At 47.9% G+C, this 16431-nt stretch overlaps 1 protein-coding gene and 1 long non-coding RNA gene across 10 annotated transcripts in view; one reads left to right on the top strand and one right to left on the bottom strand.

The window, feature by feature from the left end:
* Nucleotides 1-14477, bottom strand: part of LOC127049441 (uncharacterized) — a 44954-nt gene extending 30477 nt beyond the window's left edge. For all 5 annotated transcript variants that reach the window (XR_007773985.1, XR_007773986.1, XR_007773987.1 and 2 more), the window contains exon 1: nucleotides 14388-14477. This is a non-coding gene — a long non-coding RNA (uncharacterized LOC127049441). The remainder of the gene's footprint in view (nucleotides 1-14387) is intronic.
* The window catches only part of NT5E (5'-nucleotidase ecto), a 49464-nt gene continuing 47123 nt past the window's right edge, over nucleotides 14091-16431 (top strand). For 2 of the 5 annotated variants that reach the window (XM_050950146.1, XM_050950147.1), the window contains exons 1-2: nucleotides 14092-14700; nucleotides 15813-16035. In XM_050950146.1, coding sequence (XP_050806103.1) covers nucleotides 14344-14700; nucleotides 15813-16035 — 580 coding nt within the window. In that variant the 5' untranslated portion in view covers nucleotides 14092-14343. Of the gene's footprint in view, nucleotides 14701-15812; nucleotides 16036-16431 lie in introns of all 5 variants that reach the window. The other 3 variants (XM_050950143.1, XM_050950145.1, XM_050950142.1) reach the window with 3 other exon arrangements.

Genomic DNA, 16431 nt, shown 5'->3' with positions numbered 1-16431 from the left:
ACCCTGATTATGTGACTCAAGTACAGTGGAACTGTTTTATGACAGAGAGACTTGCCATCAACTAAGTTGCACTCGCTAGACAAGGGTCATGGGAGAGTATTACCCAGTAACAGGTAGCTTGGAGGGCCAAGCAGCTTAGTGGTTACAGCACATGACTCTCAGTCCCTTTTGACTGAGGAGCCTCATAGTCTTTAAGGCTGGGGGGGATTAGGCAGACTTGGACCCTCTCGCTCCATCAGGTCCCAGCCCAGGGCCCTGTTTATGTCAACCCTTGAACAGGGGGACCTCCCAGCAGGGAGTCAAAATCCACTGCCCTGGGCTATTTCTACCTGCCTGTTCAGTTTGGGGTATAGCCCCTCTAGTCCAATTTGCTAGGCGGCTTGCTTCCCATTGCTTCTCTTGTGTCATGGGTGGTGCATTGCCACAGTCTTACGCTCCTTTGGGCAGGGCAGCTGCAAGTTGGGGGAAGGCAAGCCCCACAATGTCTATGGGGTTCGCTCACTCAGTTACCTCAAGTGCTGGAGACTCCTAGATCTCCTTCACAGTCTCCCTTGGCTGGGGAGACAGTTCTTACTCCCAGGTGGCTGCCTTGGCTGGCAGGCTAGTGCTCTTTCTCCTCAGACAGGAGGCAGCCAGCTCCTGCCTCTTTGCCAGTCAGCCCTGAACTGGGCCGGGATCCCTCCTTTTCTCCCCACTCCAGGCCTGGCATTGGCTGCAGATATAACGGGTTGGAGTTAGCTGGGCCCAAAGCTTCTCTAACTCCTGCTGTGCTGGCTGGCAGTTTCTCTTCTTCATCACATATCCCCCCATCATGACCCCATTTGGGATCTGACCCCCACCCCCATCTACTGTCCTCCATCCTGCGAAAAGAAGTTGGAATTCAGGTTGGCTCTTCAAGCCCAGTGTTGAAGGCAGAAGGAAAAGGGCTGGAGGGAGTGGTACTATCTCAGAATTTGGGGGTTAGTATCCTTCATGGCAGGTAGCCATCATAGGGGAGCATGGTCAGTGACTAATGTGAAGTGAGTGCCCAGAAGGTAGTAGCAGGGCAAGTCCATAGCCCACTTTACTGCCAGCACCTCCTTTTCGATCACACAGTAGGTCTTCTTCCTTGGGAACAGCTTTCAACTAATGTACAAGATGGGGTGCTAGTCACCTCACACTACCTGGGACAAAATGGCTCTTAGCCCTGCATCTGATGCATCGGTCAGTAGCAGGAACTCCTTGGTGAAGTCAGGACTGTACAAAATGGATTCTCTGCAGAGTTGGGCCTTCGGGACTCTAAAAGCCCCCTCACAAGTTTTGGGCCACTGGATTTTCTTTGAGCTACCATTCTTGAGAAGATCAGTAAAAGGTGTTGTGATGGTTGAGAAACTCAGAATAAATTGGTGGTAGTATCCAGCCAGTCCTAAAAACCAGCATACCTTTTTCCTTGAGGAAGGTGTGAGGCACATGTGGACGTCCTGGACCTTATTGACCCAAGGTCACACTGTGCCTTTTCTTAAAGTGTACCCAAGTTAAGGTCAGAGGTGCCCTCTTTGGCAGCAGCAGGGAATTGGTGCTCACATGGGTTGCTCTATCAGGCATCCTGGCTTTCAGCCAAGCCCTTGATAGCTCAGGCCTTCTGGATGTGAGCCAAGCAGACAGTTAGTGGCTCAGGGCTCCTGTCTGAGATCTAAGCAAGTAGACAGTCAATGGCTCAGGCATTCTGGCCTAAGGGTTAGTGCTCATAAAGCACTAACATGCAGGGCCAGGGATAGGGTCGCCCACCCTGCTCCACTTCCGCCCTGGGTCCCTCCGGCTTATGGAGCAGCAGGTGGCCTTCTCACCAGGCTGGCTCAGGGAGCTGTCGTCCACCCCAGCTGGTTGAGGGCTCTGCTAGCAGTTCAGCTCCTGGGAAGGATGTCTGGCTCCTTCCCTGACTTGCCTCCAACTGAGCTGCAGGGCCTCGCTCATATACTTGATGCCCTGCCTCTCCCCTTCCTGTGAGGGAGTAGGAGTGGGGTGGGGTTAGCTGAGCCCAACAAGGTGAATTAATCTCTCTGTACCGGAATGAGGCCACTCTGCCTCTTACATGGAGATTGGTTGTTTCATCCTTGCCCAGGTGAGATTTAGTGGGATTTGCTAGATCGGCTGGTAAGGAGGCAGGAACGAAGTCCCAAGTGGGAGAGAGAGGACTAGGGCGGGGTGAGCCCAGTTACAGGGAAGCATCAAGGGACGGGGACCGCTGTTCCCCTCAGGTCCTAGGGACAGGGCCAAAAAGTGCTGCTGGTGCTGTAAATAGATTGCTGCATGGGGAGTTCCTGTGGAAATGGGAGGGGGAATTTAAAATAAAAAAGGTACAGTGAAGGAACAATCATTGGAATTGTGAAAGTAGAATGAATTATATTGTAAAAATAAGAATGGATTAAAGAAATGTTGTATGTACCTTTAAGCAGAAATAAGAAATACAGGTGTTAGGAAAAGAAACATTAGGCATAAACAATGGTGCTAATGCAAAACTTTAACAGAAGATCGGTAATAGTAAGGAAAAAAGATATGCATGTCTAGCCCAGGCAAACTTATCAGATTCTGCTTCCTTTGTTATCTTGTTAAGTTCTTGCCCTTTTATCTGAATAAATAAGACAGTTTGTGTCTTGCATGGTACTCACATTATCTGGGTGTTATTAGCAGAGCGCTGTGTCAAACCTAGTCCCAGATTTGGCCCTTAGCGTCCAAAATATGGGGGTTAGCATGAAAACCTCCAAGCTTAGTTACCAGCTTGGACCTGGTAAAGCTGCCACCACCCAAAAAATTAGAGTGTTTTGGGGCACTCTGGTCCCCCCAAAAACCTTCCCTGGGGACCCCAAGACCCAAATCCCTTGAGTCTCACAACAAAGGGAAATAAACCTTTTCCCTTCCCCCCTCCAGGTGTCCCTGGAGAGATACACAGAAGCAAACTCCGTGAATCTAAACAGAGGGATTCCACCCTCCCTCGTTTCCAGCCTGGAAACACAAGCACTTCCCTCTTCACCCAGAGGGAATACAAAGTCAGGCTAGTAACTCTAACACACACAGATTTCCCCCTGACTTCTTCCTCTCACCAATTCCCTGGTGAGTACAGACTCAATTCCCTGGAGTTCCCCACTAAAGAAAAACTCCAACAGGTCTTAAAAGAAAGCTTTATATAAAAAGAAAGAAAAAATACATAAAAATGGTCTCTCTGTATTAAGGTGACAAATACAAGGTCAATTGCTTAAAAGAAAAATGAATAAACAGCCTTATTCAAAAAGAATACAGTTCAAAGCACTCCAGCAACTACATCCATGTAAATACAAAAGAAAACAATAGAAACCTTACTGCCTTACTATATGGTACTTACAACTTGGAAATAGAAGATTAGAAAGCAGGAAACAGAAATCACTTCTCATAGCCGAGAGAGTGCAGGCAGAAGACCCAGAACAAAGGACTCACACACCAAAAAACCCTCCACCCAGATTTGAAAAAGTCTAGTTTCCTGATTGGTCCTCTGGTCAGGTGTTTCAGATTACTTCTTTCCAGGTGTAAGAGACATTAACCCTTAGCTATCTGTTTATGACACGCTGTGCTAATAAAACAGAGCGGTCTGACAAACTGTGAGTCCTGAGTTTAACTGACAATTTTGGAGGTTCCGCTGAGATTGCAACCATCTTGACTGGTGCCGATTCCTGATCATTTTTTGTAGGACGACCGTGGCAGCTGGCACCTGGGCATTTGGCCCGAGCGGTCCTCCACCTGAACGGAAGGACGCATGACCACAGTGAAGTCTACGCCATCAAACCTGTTGGTTCCCACTCTGTTCTGGTAGGGATCCCAGGATCTAACATCAGGAATCTGGTCAGGTAATTATTTCTGTGTTTTGTCCGGACTGAGGACTGTCCTGTCTATCTGTCCTCCCTGTGGAGTGTTTGAGCCTGGGTGCCGTCTCCGTCCAGGGATCAGCCAACCAGGGGGTTCCTGTCCCCGCGGTCTGAGTGAGTGGAGTCTGCACAATCGCAGCCGCACCGCACCTTGGGTAAAACCCTTGTTGTGAAAGCAAGGGTGATTGAGGCAGTAGCCTGTGGGCTCCTTTTGTGTGTTGCACCGGACATCGCTCTGACGAACCCGAATTTCCTTCCTGTGCAATTGGTGTGTGAAGTCCTCCTGTATGGGTAACCAGACATCTAAGTCGGGACAGTTCCCTAAAGGAACGCCAGCTCATTTTATGCATTTTAGGAAGGGTTCGGACTCCTGTAAATTTCTGAAAAAATGGTCTAGGTTAACTCAGGAGAATCCCAAAACTCTGTGACCACTGTTTAAATCTTGGAACAAAGACTAAGTGGACTTCTTAAAAGACAAACTCGGCCAACCTAAAACTAAATTGGTTAAAGGAGAGTTTAATTTTTTCATGCAGTGGTGGGAAGAGGCAAATTGTAGGTGGACAAAATCAAAACTCGCCTCTCTCAAATATTCAAACAATAAGTTAAAAGCTTTATTAAAAGCCTCCTCTCCCACCACCAGACTGAGTGCTCCCCTTTACCTTATTCTAAAAAAAAAAAAAAAAAGAAAAAGGATAGATCCCAACCCCCTTCATACTCCCATCTCATTACCAAAAAAAAGCCCCTTGTTCTGTTCCCCTTCATTGTCTGCCTCAGAAATGGATTCTTTAGTGTTACACTACCAATTCAGCAAGAAGGGTGGGCTCCTCAACTAGCCCCCACGCTTCCTGGTCCCTTTCCTTAAACATCTGTCTCAAAATTGTAAAATGACCACAATATCATTCACAAACAGTTCATTGAAAAAAGCAGGATTGGGCTCAGACAAGCAGGCAAGCAACAGATAAAAAAACTGAAAAACAGGTTGGAAGACCTAAGGGCATAGCATCAGAAGTAAGAAAAGCAGTAAGTGCAGGCATGAACCCCTGGAACAATACTTAAAGTGGTAAAATCTGAGTTGAAAAAGGTGTCATTTTGGAAAATAAACAAGTAATTTAAGAAAAGAGAGTAAAAAGTTAACTCTACAGAGGCTGGAGAGAATTAAGCAGTTATACTTTGCAAAAATGTTAAAAAGAACCATGTTAAAGAGAGAGAATTCTTGGTTTATTTGTAGCCATTCTGAAGGAAAAATGGGCCCTTTTCCAAAAAAATGCCTGTAAATAATCCAAATAAAGAAACTATCTGATTGAAATCATTTAACTATGGAAAATTTAGTTAAATTCACTAAAAAAACATGAGGGGGGTTTACTGGAACTTAACTGCCCCAAATGTATAAAGGGAATGTAATCAACCCAAATGTATAAAGGAAATGTAATCTATGTACAGCTATGTAAAGGAATGTTAAGGAAAAGAAAATGTGTATGTATCTATTTGTCTGTGAAAATATGTAAAGTTCTAAGAATCTAAACCAGCACATCTAGTTTGTAAAACTCCTGTTTTGCAGGTGTAAGATAAATTGGTTTTGTTCTTGTTTTTGTTTTTAATGCTACTAAAAATTCATTTGACTCTTTCATTCAAAGTTGCAAAACTGACAAGACCTTTTTGCAAGACACAGATAATTGGTGTTGTTTGGCTTTGGAATTTAGCATTTAACACTTAAGGGGTAACTTGATTCTTCACAAAATTTAAAATGTTTTTAAATAAAGACCAGGTTATGGCTGCAATACGGCAGCCAAAATCAGGAGAATAGGGAGAGATTCTGGAGTCTTTTTGTTTGTTTGTTTGTTTGTTTGTTTTTTGTAACAATACCAGATAAGAGCTGTAGTGAAAGAATAAAAAATTAACAGTGCCCCTCTGAAACAGCAGCACAAAACAAAAAGAAGCAATGTTAAAAACACTGAGCCTTAAAATGGCTCTGTGTAATCAGACTGTCACATTGATAAGGGTACATGAAAACTCTGTAAGAACAAAAGAAACAGTTACACCTCACGTAAAAATTGATATGGCTAATGTTTTAAAAGCTATAGTATAGAAGAAATGTGCATTTTCCCTAGGACATGTGCAGTGTATATTGTAGAAAGGGGTAAAAGAAATGCAAATGAAACATGCTACTGAATTAAAATCCTATTAGGGTTCCAAAAAGAGCCGCAATAGACTGTGTTTTCTTTTTGAGATCTCTGGGTGTTTTGTAAGCAGGAGTTGAAAATGAAAAGAAATCAAAACTCTGGTGGAAGTTGATTGTGTTTCTTTAAGACAGAGTCTCTGAGCTCTGCTGATGGCTTTGAATCCAAAAGCCAAGCCTGTGTTGATGCAAATTACCTAACTGATAAAGGAAGGTGAAAACTGCCAGCACAAAAGAAGCTGCAAATAAAGGACATACTTGGTCAGCAAATAAATTGCCTACATAAAAGGCATGGTATAACAAGATACCTTTAATACATTTGACACTAATGTTATTGTTAATGTTAAACATTGAAATAAATGTAATGTTAATAAGTACCCCTGTAACAATGTATGGTGTCTATGATTATTGGAAAAATCCTTTAAGATAATATGGTAATGATGCTTCTCAGCTATTACATGTGAATAAACTTAAAGCTTAACACAGCAGGAAAAACATTACAAACTTGGTCTGCTATATAAGAGGAAAAACTGAGGTACACCACCTCATGGATTTAATAATTAAACAGTGGGATAATTTCCCCATAACCCTTAAAAAATAAAAGCCATTAAAATCTGACCTGCCTTTAGAACAAAAAACACAGAAAAATATGGGGGTAATTCCTCTGTTTTGCCTGCAGTCAGCAAGGGTATTTGTAAAAGAAAGGAATCTTTTAAGCAATAATCAATGCCACCCCAAAAGGGGTAGAAAAATGTTATTTTTGTCTTTCTGAAAATCAGAAAAAGCTAATACCAGCTACAGAACAACCTAATACAAAAACAAATGAAAGTAAAAAAACCATACTGGAATAGCTATGGAATGTACTGAAATGCAGATATTTAAAACAAGATGTTTTGGGTACTATCAGAAAATATTACAGTTTTGATGCATCTGTTAAAGCAAAGGAAAAGATCATTGTTTGATACCTATCATTTCTCCAGTACAATGAGACCAAATTTGTTAAGTGAAAAAATTGTTGTTAAAAATCGCACACCAACAGGCTCTGGAAGCAAAGATATGAAAAGCTAGCCCACTGCCCAGATTGCACCTGGAATCCTTCTGGCTCCCCTGGACCTCGAGCCAGTGGGCTGGGGAGGGAGGGAAGCTATTGGGCACCAGAGGTTGTACCAAGTGGACTCCTCAAAAGTGGGTATGCTTATCCATGCCTGTTGTTTCAAAGCCCTGTAGTAAAGACATTTCACTAGAATCTTGTATGTGGAATAAAATAATAAAACCAAAGTACTGTATAATGGGCTATGTGTATGTGTTAATTCTTGGGGAAATGTGTTTTAAAAGAATAAAAGTGTTAGCAACCCACCAGAAGACAAATGTGGGGTCGGGAAGGAATTTTCCTCCAGGGCGGATTGGCAGGTGCCCTGGAGGTTTTTCGCCTTCCCCTGCAGCGTGGGCCACGGGTTGCTTGCTGGTGGTTTCTCTGCAGCTTGAGGTCTTCAAACCAGTTTTGAGGATTTCAATAACTCGGTCCTGGGATAGGGGTTGTTATAAAATTGGATGGGTGGGGTTCTGTGGCCTGCCTTGTGCAGGAGGTCAGACTAGATGATCAGATTGGTCCCTTCTGACCTATGAGTCTATAAATGTAATGTAAGTACTGTGTTTACCAATAATCACATTTACTATTTGCCATAAAAAAAAAGTCTCAGCTTACTGTAACCACTGATTTAGCTAAGTTCTCTATCAATCTTGGCATTAAATGGCAAACAGTTACCAATCATCTGTTAAAAGGCAAAAAGGTAACATAGTTCCTAAAAAAAACAATGTGAAAAACGGAACCATTCATATTATACACGCAAATTGGGACATGTTAAAAATTGCCACCGCAGAAAGACATAACAACTTACCATTGGTATAACATATTTTCTGAATAGTCTCCCACAACTGCTGGCATACTAATAATACTACCCCTAATTGTTTTTGGTTTGGTTTGTATGTGTAACGAGGCGGTGTGGCTCCTCTCCTCCTCAGGGAGGGTCGAGTCCCGCAAGATGCCGGAAGGGGCGGGGCCACAGGGCTCTGGACCTGCCCCTCAGAGGGTCAGGAGGTGACCCAGAAGTATAAAGGCCGACCGGCAGCGCTCAGTTGAGGTGCAGCCGCCGTTGGGAGCAGACCTGCCAGAGGGTGCTCGTGACTGGGAGGCTGCTGAGACCCCGGGTGGTTGCCCGGACTGGCTGGAGCTTCCCCACGCCCGCTACGACGAGGGACTGTCGGAGCCACCCCGTCCCTGCTGTTACCCTGAGGAACCCCCGGAGCAGGCCTGGCCGGACTTCCCAGAGGTACTGCCGGATCTAACACCCAGCCCAACCCGGGAGGGGCCCATGCTACTGGACTTCCCATAGACTGACGCCACCGATCAGGTAGGCTCAGAGGGGGAGACTGGAACTGGCCCAGGGGCAGCAGACCTTAGTCGGGCTGCAAGTGTACCTGAAACCATGTCAGTGTGTTTCGGTCAGGATCCCCACTGACCGTCAGCGGTGTTAGCTGCTACTAGGGCCCCGGGCTGGAACGCAGTGGAGCGGGAGGGCCTGCGTTCCCCTTGACACCCTCTCAAGGGTGGCAGACTCCCCCTCCCCCTGGCCTGAGGAGGCCACTCAGATTAGAGTGTGCTTGGTGCCCCGCCCGACCCAAGGGCTGGGCCCCCTTTAACTGTGCCACTGCTTGGTCCTGCCCCAAAAGGACTGAAGCAACCTGAACTGGTGCATGCTCGGCCCTGAGCCAAGAGGGCCTGAGCCTCCATAACTGTGGGTTTGGTGCCCCGCCCGACCCAAGGGCTGGGCTCCCTTTAACTGTACCGCTGCTCGGTCCTGCCCCAAAGGACTTGAGCAGCCTGAACTATTGCTTGCTCAGCCCTGAACCAAGAGGGCCTGAGCCTCTCTATAACTGTGTGTTTATCACCCTGCCTGACCCAAGGGCTGGGCCTCCCTCAAACTGTGCCCGTGCTCGGTCCTGGCCCAAAGGACATGAGCAGCCCGAGCTGTTGTGTACCCAGCCCCGAGCTGACTTTCTGTTCACTCTGCCCGGTACAGAAGGCCGGAGTCCCCGGGTGACTGTGCCGCGTTGCCTAGCCCTGATGAGAGGGGCAGACTCGGACAGCGTAGCGAGGCCGGTGTGGCTCTCCTCCTCCTCAGGGAGGGTCGAGCCCCAGCCGGGCACCTTTACAGTATGTGCTTAATTGAAATGTGCTGTTGGATAAAACAAATGTATGCAAAGCTAGTGCCATAGGCCCAAATCACCTCCCAGTATTTTCTATTACGTGGACTAAATAAGAAGTGACACTGGCGATTAATAATCTTAGTGTCAAATGGGGGATATGTAGGAGCAGGATTTTATAATGTCCCATAAGAATTAATAGATGATTTGATTTCATGCTGCTAGCCACCCTTTTTCAATAGCAGAAAGAAATGACCCTCTGGGACTATAGGATTCTGTTTTCCCATATGCATTACAAATTGGGCCCTCTCTAACTCTTTGTTTTAAGATTTAGTTAGTAAGAGACAGGATTCTCTATTGTGTCTATGTTAAGTAAATTAGAGAAACATTGAAGGCCTGGGTCTCAATGTAAATTGTCTTGGTTATTAATTGTAAAACTTAGCAAGGTTTAATTTGCAATGCCTTTTTGCTCGATATAAAATACTACTGTTTGTATTCTCAATCTGTTTCTGTGAATGAGGAATATATGCATCAGGAAAAGATAAGGTGTGAAGGCCATTGTTATAGCCAGAGTCAAGGAAGAAGTAAAGAGATTTAAAGAACATCAAAGAATCATCAGGTACTGCTTAGTACCCGGGCGGCTGTTAAACTGTCTGGCATCGCAGAGTAGATACATGATTTGCACTGTAAGAATGCACCACCCCCAGCGAACCAATCATCACCTCAGGACAATGCAGAGTCAATTTTGACTTCAGAAGAAGACGTAGAGGAACAGCCTGCAATACCTTACAACCTAGGTTCTCATAAGGGTTGCCAGAAGCAGACGACGACCTAAAGCAAGGCCCAAGAAGAAGCAGTAGCGAGCCTAGCGCCTGCTGCCTGGTGGATGTAAAACCGTGACTGCGGTTCCCTCAGTTGAGGTTGTCCGAACCAGAAGGGCCCTGCCTTCAAAATGTGCCTCTGGTGATGCCTGCTCCTTGGGTGCTTGTGTCTTAAGGTCTGGGGAGTCCACAAAGACAATTCTTTTATCCAGTGGCAAGTGTGAATAGCTCAGACCCTTAATATTTCTATATGCTGGGTCTGCACCACAACCCAGCCCACTCTCAAACTGGCGTTCCTGTCCTGGCTATCCCACTCAATTCCCCAGACCTCACTGGAGGACCTCGTATGTTTAACACAATATGAAACAGCAATGACACCTGGAAGAGGCTATTGATAGTTCCTTTATCCCACTTGGGGAAGTAATACACCATGCAAAATGTCTCCTGACGTTACAAGCAGTAGTTAAAATAATGGCAAATGAAACCGAAGAAAGTTTAAAAGCCCTGGCCAAAGAAACAGGGGCAATCCGACAGATTGCCCTCCAAAACCATCAGGCACTGAACATAGTGCTGGCGGCCAAAGGAGGGACCTGTGCTCTCATAGGTATATAGACACTACATTCTTTTCCAGACAACACCAATAAGGTAATAAATCACGCTAGCCCCTTAGAATATGTTCCCCATGAAGAGCCGAGTTCTTTACGGAAGTGGCTAAGTATCTGTTCAATTTCTCTGGCATAGGAAACTGGTTGTTTCAGGAAGCCCTAACTATCCTGTTTGGAATCCTAGTAATTTTTATGTAAGACATGCCACACAGATAGCTGCCCCAAACCAGAGTGATAATATGATGATTTTAAATATCATTGAAGAAGAAATAAAGAATGATTGATTTGTGGAACCTAGTAATTGTTGGTCATTGCGTAAGCTTGACCAAAAGGAGGGACTGTGAAAGTAGAATGAATTATATTGTAAAAATAAGAATGGATTAAATAAATATTGTATGTACCTTTAAGCAGAAATAAGAAATGTTGAAATACAGGTGTCAGAAAAAGAAGCATTAGGCATAAAAAATGGTGCTAATGGAGAAATATTAACAGAAGATCAGTAATAGTTAGCAAGGAAAAAAGATATGCATGTCTAACCCAGGTAAACTTATCAGATTCTGCTTCCTTTGTTATCTTGTTAAGTTCTCGCCCTTTTATCTACATAAATAAGATAGTTTGTCTCGCATGGTGCTCACGTTATCTGGGTGTTATTAGCAGAGCGCTGTGTTAATAAAACAGAGTGGTCTGACAAACTGTGAGTCCTGAGTCTAACTTTGACAGAATCTATGCTGTTTCTGTAGGGAGATGGTGGGAGAGGAGACACACCCCATGATAATTAAGTTGTGCCACTGTTTATAAAACACTTAAAAATTCATGGGACCAGGTATTGGAACCTTGATCTCCCAGCAGAGTGCCCTACCACTGGGCTATCAAGTCAGGCTCACATTCTTTCTGACCCAATGAATATTTCATACAACATGGAACACAAAAAAGTTATCATTTTCCATTAAATTCTAGAGGCTTTTTTCATGAAAAGAGAGTAATGCAGTAATTCCAGGTAGAATGAACCTCAGTCAAGAAGAGAGGAGGGGTTTCAGGAAGGAAAAAGACAATGACTAACAGCAGAGTAGAAATGGCACCTTCATTTTAAGCAATTACGAAGTGGACAGACTTGCCCTACACTACAAAATTAAGTTAACTTAAAGGGATGTACAGTCAGACCAGTAATTAAAACAGTGTTTCATGTACACACTATGCTTTTTCTGTCCGAGGTGCTTGTCCTCACCTTCCACTGCCTTACCTGTGTTAGATATTGTGGGGCACTAACAGTAGGAGCCCCCTGCCAGCTACCAGCTCCTTCACTACCCCAAGCTGTCAGCCCTGAGGGGCTCACAACTGGAGCCCACCCCCATGGGCAGCGAGCTATATACCCACGTGGTGCCCGGGCACTAGCAATATTCAGAGCCCAAGGGCCCAGCTCCACCAATGTTTGGGGCCAGGTCTCCCCCCGCCCTCGGTCCCACCTTCTTCCCCCTTGTGCCAACCCCAAGTATTCCCTGGCCCCCTTTGCTGGCCCTGTGCAAATCCCTGAGCAGACCATCCATGCCTCTTCCATGTAGCTCCATGCTGCCTCCTTGCAGGGTCCTAGTGCCCCCCATATTGACTGCCAGGGCAGACTGACTCTGAGCCTACCCTTCCCCCTCAGACCCTTCCCTTTTCCGGCGGGACCCTCCACCAGCACAGCACCCCCTCCCGCCCGCAGTCACTGCCCTTGCCCCGTCTTGGGCAAGGAGGCAGCTCCATCCCCCACCCCCAGTGAGGCTACAGTCAGGGGCAACAGCAGGGGAGGAGGTGAATGCAGCACCCCAGGCACCCACCACAGGGGAGGCAAGGGAAATTCCTGGACCTGAGATGGGCCCTAGGAGCACATGTAGTGACAGTGGTGGGGGTGAGTGTGTTGCTGGGAGGGAGGGAAAAGGGGGAGTTCTTCCCCCCGAGCTTGCTGCTGACAGCAGGTAAAGGGTTGGAGGGAGTCCTCCTCTCTGGCCCCTATCCTGGAGCAGCCTGCCTGCACCCCAAACTCATCCCCTAGTCCTGCCCCAACCCAGAGTCCATACCCCCAGCCAGAGCTTTCACCCCCCTACTGCACTCTCAACCCTCTACCCTAGCCCTGGGCCCCTCCAACACCCCAAACGTCTTATCCCCAGTCCCAGACAGAGCCCTGAACCCCCTGTATCCCAACCTTCTGCCCCAGCCCTGAGCTCCTCCCACATCCCAAACACCTTATCCCCATCCCAGAGCCCTCATTCCGCCACACCCTAACCCTCTGCTCTAGCCCTGAGCCCCTCCAACACCCCAAACCCCTCATCCCCAGCTCCAGCCAGAGCCCTCATCCCCCCACACCCTGTCTGCGTCAACCCTGAGCCCCCTCCTGCATCAGGAACCCCTCATCCCCAGCCCCACCCCACAGCCCTCACCCCACCCCTCTACCCTAGCCCTGGGCCCCTCCAACACTCCCAATGCCTTATCCCCAGTCCCAGCCACAGCCCTGAACCCTCTGCATCCCAACCCTCTGCCCTAGCCCTGAGGCCCTCCAACACCCCAAGCCCCTCATCCCCAGCATCAACCAGAGTCCTCACCCCTACACCCCTCCCTCGTGCTGAGCCCCTCCTACACTCCTCATCCCCAGCCCCAGCCAGAGCCCTCATCCCCCCACACCCTAACCATCTGTGCCAACCCTGAGCCCCCTCCTGCATCATGAACCCCTCATCCCCAGCCTCACCCCACAGCCCTCACCCCACCCCTCTACCATAGCCCTGAACCCCCTCCCACACTCCAAACCTCTCATCACCAGCCCCACTCCAAACCCAGCCCCAACCCTGCACCGCCTCCCTCCCTCCCCCATACTCCCGCCCAGAGCCTGCACCCCAGACCTCCTCCACCACCACCATTTCTACAAACCTGCCGGTCATGCCCACCCCAGCCCCCGGGCCTGACAGCCCAAGTATTATGGGGTCATTGGTGGAAAATGCCATAAAACAGGTCTTGGGTGCTCTGCCTGCACATTAAAGATACACTGAGGCTTCTTGTGAGAACAGGACGGTGCCTGGTGGAGTTTTCCTCTCAGGGGATTGCTGAGGAGCAGTCCATCCCCACCCCAGCTGTGGCTGTATTTTCATGAGGGATTTAAGCAAACCGATGCAGCTCCAGTGAAAACTCTTGCCCACGTGCTTACAAGTTAGACATACTGACAAAGTGGCTGGTGATTACAGGTGTCCTAGGAGGAACCGCGAGCCAGTACAGTTCTTGCAAACAGCCCCTGATCTCCAACTCAAACACTCTGCGGGCCAAACCGCCCTGGCGCCTGAATCACGTCCTGTTGACAGGACTACACTATTGCCTAGCCCGGCCTCCTGCGGCGGCGGGGCGTGCAGAACACGCAGTATCTCCGCCGCCCTGACTCGCCCCGTTTCGAGCGAGGCAGGGGAAGGACCAGCGTGTGTAACTTTATCTGGGATAGGGCGCTCGTGGGACATCCTTGTCTCTCTCCCCACCCCGGCAGCTGCAGGAACACAAGGATTAGATTAGCCGCCCACACCCAAGCCCTGTGGGGAAGGTGGGGGAACCGCCCAACCCTCCCACCGCCTGTCATGGATCTTCCTCGGTGCTACCAGCCGCGTGGGGCCTCGCTTTAAGCTGCAGCAGCTACGCGCGGGGCCGGCATGCGGAGGCCGCGAGGGACGCTCAGCCCCTGGCTGGGGCTCACCGCGCTGCTCTGCCTGGCGCACGCCGCCCGGGCCGCCTTCCAGCTCACGCTCCTCCACACCAACGACGTCCACGCGCGCGTGGAGCAGACCAGCAGCGACTCCGGCAAGTGCCAGAGCCGCACTCGCGGCCGCCCCCTGGATTGCTATGGCGGGGTGGCCCGGAGATACACCAAGATCCAGGAGATCCGAGCCACCCACCCCAACGTGCTGCTCCTGGACGCCGGCGACCAGTACCAGGGCACCGTGTGGTTCAGCTACTTCAAGGGGCGGGAAGTGGTCCGCTTCATGAACCTCCTGGGCTACGACGCTATGGTAAGGCGCAGGCGCCTCGCAGCTCGCGGGGGGTCAGGCACGGGAGGCGGCTCTAGTGCAGCTTGGGGGCTGCGGGAGGAAAGGTGGGTGTGCATAGGTGGTGCATGGTCGGGGCGGCTGCCGGGCTGGGGTGCGGCTGGAGAGGCAGGATGCAGGGGGCTGGTGCAAGGGAAGGGCGCAAAGTGGTGGTGTAGCTGCAGGGAAATGGGGTCCATGTGTTTGGAAAGTGACCCGCCAAGGCTTGCGCCGTCGCAGCGCTTCGCCAGATGCGCAGGTTGGGCAGTGGCTGGTGCTCAGGGGGCCCTGGGAGACAGGGGCAGAGCTCCCAGCTGAGCCCTGCGGCTGGCCTGGTGAAGCAGTGAAGGGTGTTGTGAACCTGCGGCAAAAGGTGAAGTAATACAGAAACTTATATGCTTAAACTCTGTACCGTTCACTTTTTCTTAACATATCTTAATAACATTTTTAAATTTGCCTTGAGCCTAAAGCCTGGTCACTGAATGTTGGTGAGACAAGGTAGGGGAGGTAATGCTACCACAGTAGAACCTCTGAGTTAAGAACACTTGGGAAATGGAGGTTGTTGGTAATTCTGAAATGTTCCTGACTGAACAAAACGCGATGGTGGTTCTTTCAAAAGTTTACAGGTGACCCTTGACTTAAGATAGCTTTGAAACTTTACTATGCAGAAAAAAAGATGCTGCTTTTAAACATCTTAATTTAAATGAAACTAGCACAGCAGCAGTTTCCTTACCTTGTTAAATCTTTTTTTAAACTTTCCCTTTCTTTTTTAGTAGTTTACATTGAACGCAGCAGTGTGCTGTATTTGCATTTTAATTTTGTATTTGGTCTGGGCTACACTGGGGGGATTGATCTAAATTACACAACTTCGGCTACGTGAATAACATAGCTGAAGTTGACGTACCGCGGTGTCTTCACTGCGGTGAGTCGACTGCTGACGTGCCCCGTTGGACTCCGCCTGCACCTCTCACTCCGTTGGAGTACTGGAGTCAAAGAGAGAGCGCCTATACTAGAAATGCCCAGTATGTAATTTCTGAGAGAGCATGTATAGTGGTTATTTGGGGGTGTCTAATAATTGTCCTTTTTGTTTTTCATAGGCTTTGGGGAACCATGAGTTTGACAATGGTCTGGAGGGATTATTGGATCCACTACTTAAAAATGTTAATTTTTCAATTCTAAGTGCAAACATTCAGGCAAGCAGATCAGTAGCATCCAGGATCGCTGGATATTTTCAGCCTTATAAAATACTACGTGTTGGTTCAGAAAAAATCGGAATTGTTGGCTATACCACTAAGGAAACATCTTTCCTTTCAAATCCAGGTATGCTTTTCTTTAGTATAGCAGGAACAAACAATATACATATAAACAATGTAAACGAAGTCACACATGGTCCGGATAGGGACATCCCTCGGGGAGGCTCTATTAATGGAGATTCTCTATGTCAGTGGTTCTCAAATTGGGGGTCGGGAGCCCTCAGAAGGTCGCAAGGTTATTACATGGGGAGTCGCAAGCTGTCAGCCTCCACCCTAAACCCCGCTTTTCCTCCAGCATTTATAATGATGTTAAATATATAAAAAAGTGTTTTGAATTTATTTGCGGGGGAGGGTCACACTCAGAGACTTGGTATGTGAAAGGGGTCACGAGTACAAAAGTCTGAGAACCGCTGTTCTATGTTCTATTAAGGAGGAGAGGATGGAATATGATAAAATACAGGTA

The sequence above is a fragment of the Gopherus flavomarginatus genome, chromosome 4 (genome assembly GCF_025201925.1).
Source record: "Gopherus flavomarginatus isolate rGopFla2 chromosome 4, rGopFla2.mat.asm, whole genome shotgun sequence".
In the NCBI taxonomy this organism is placed as follows: domain Eukaryota; kingdom Metazoa; phylum Chordata; order Testudines; family Testudinidae; genus Gopherus; species Gopherus flavomarginatus.
The sequence above is the reverse complement of the archived record's forward strand: the minus strand, read 5'-3'. Positions and strand labels throughout refer to the sequence as shown.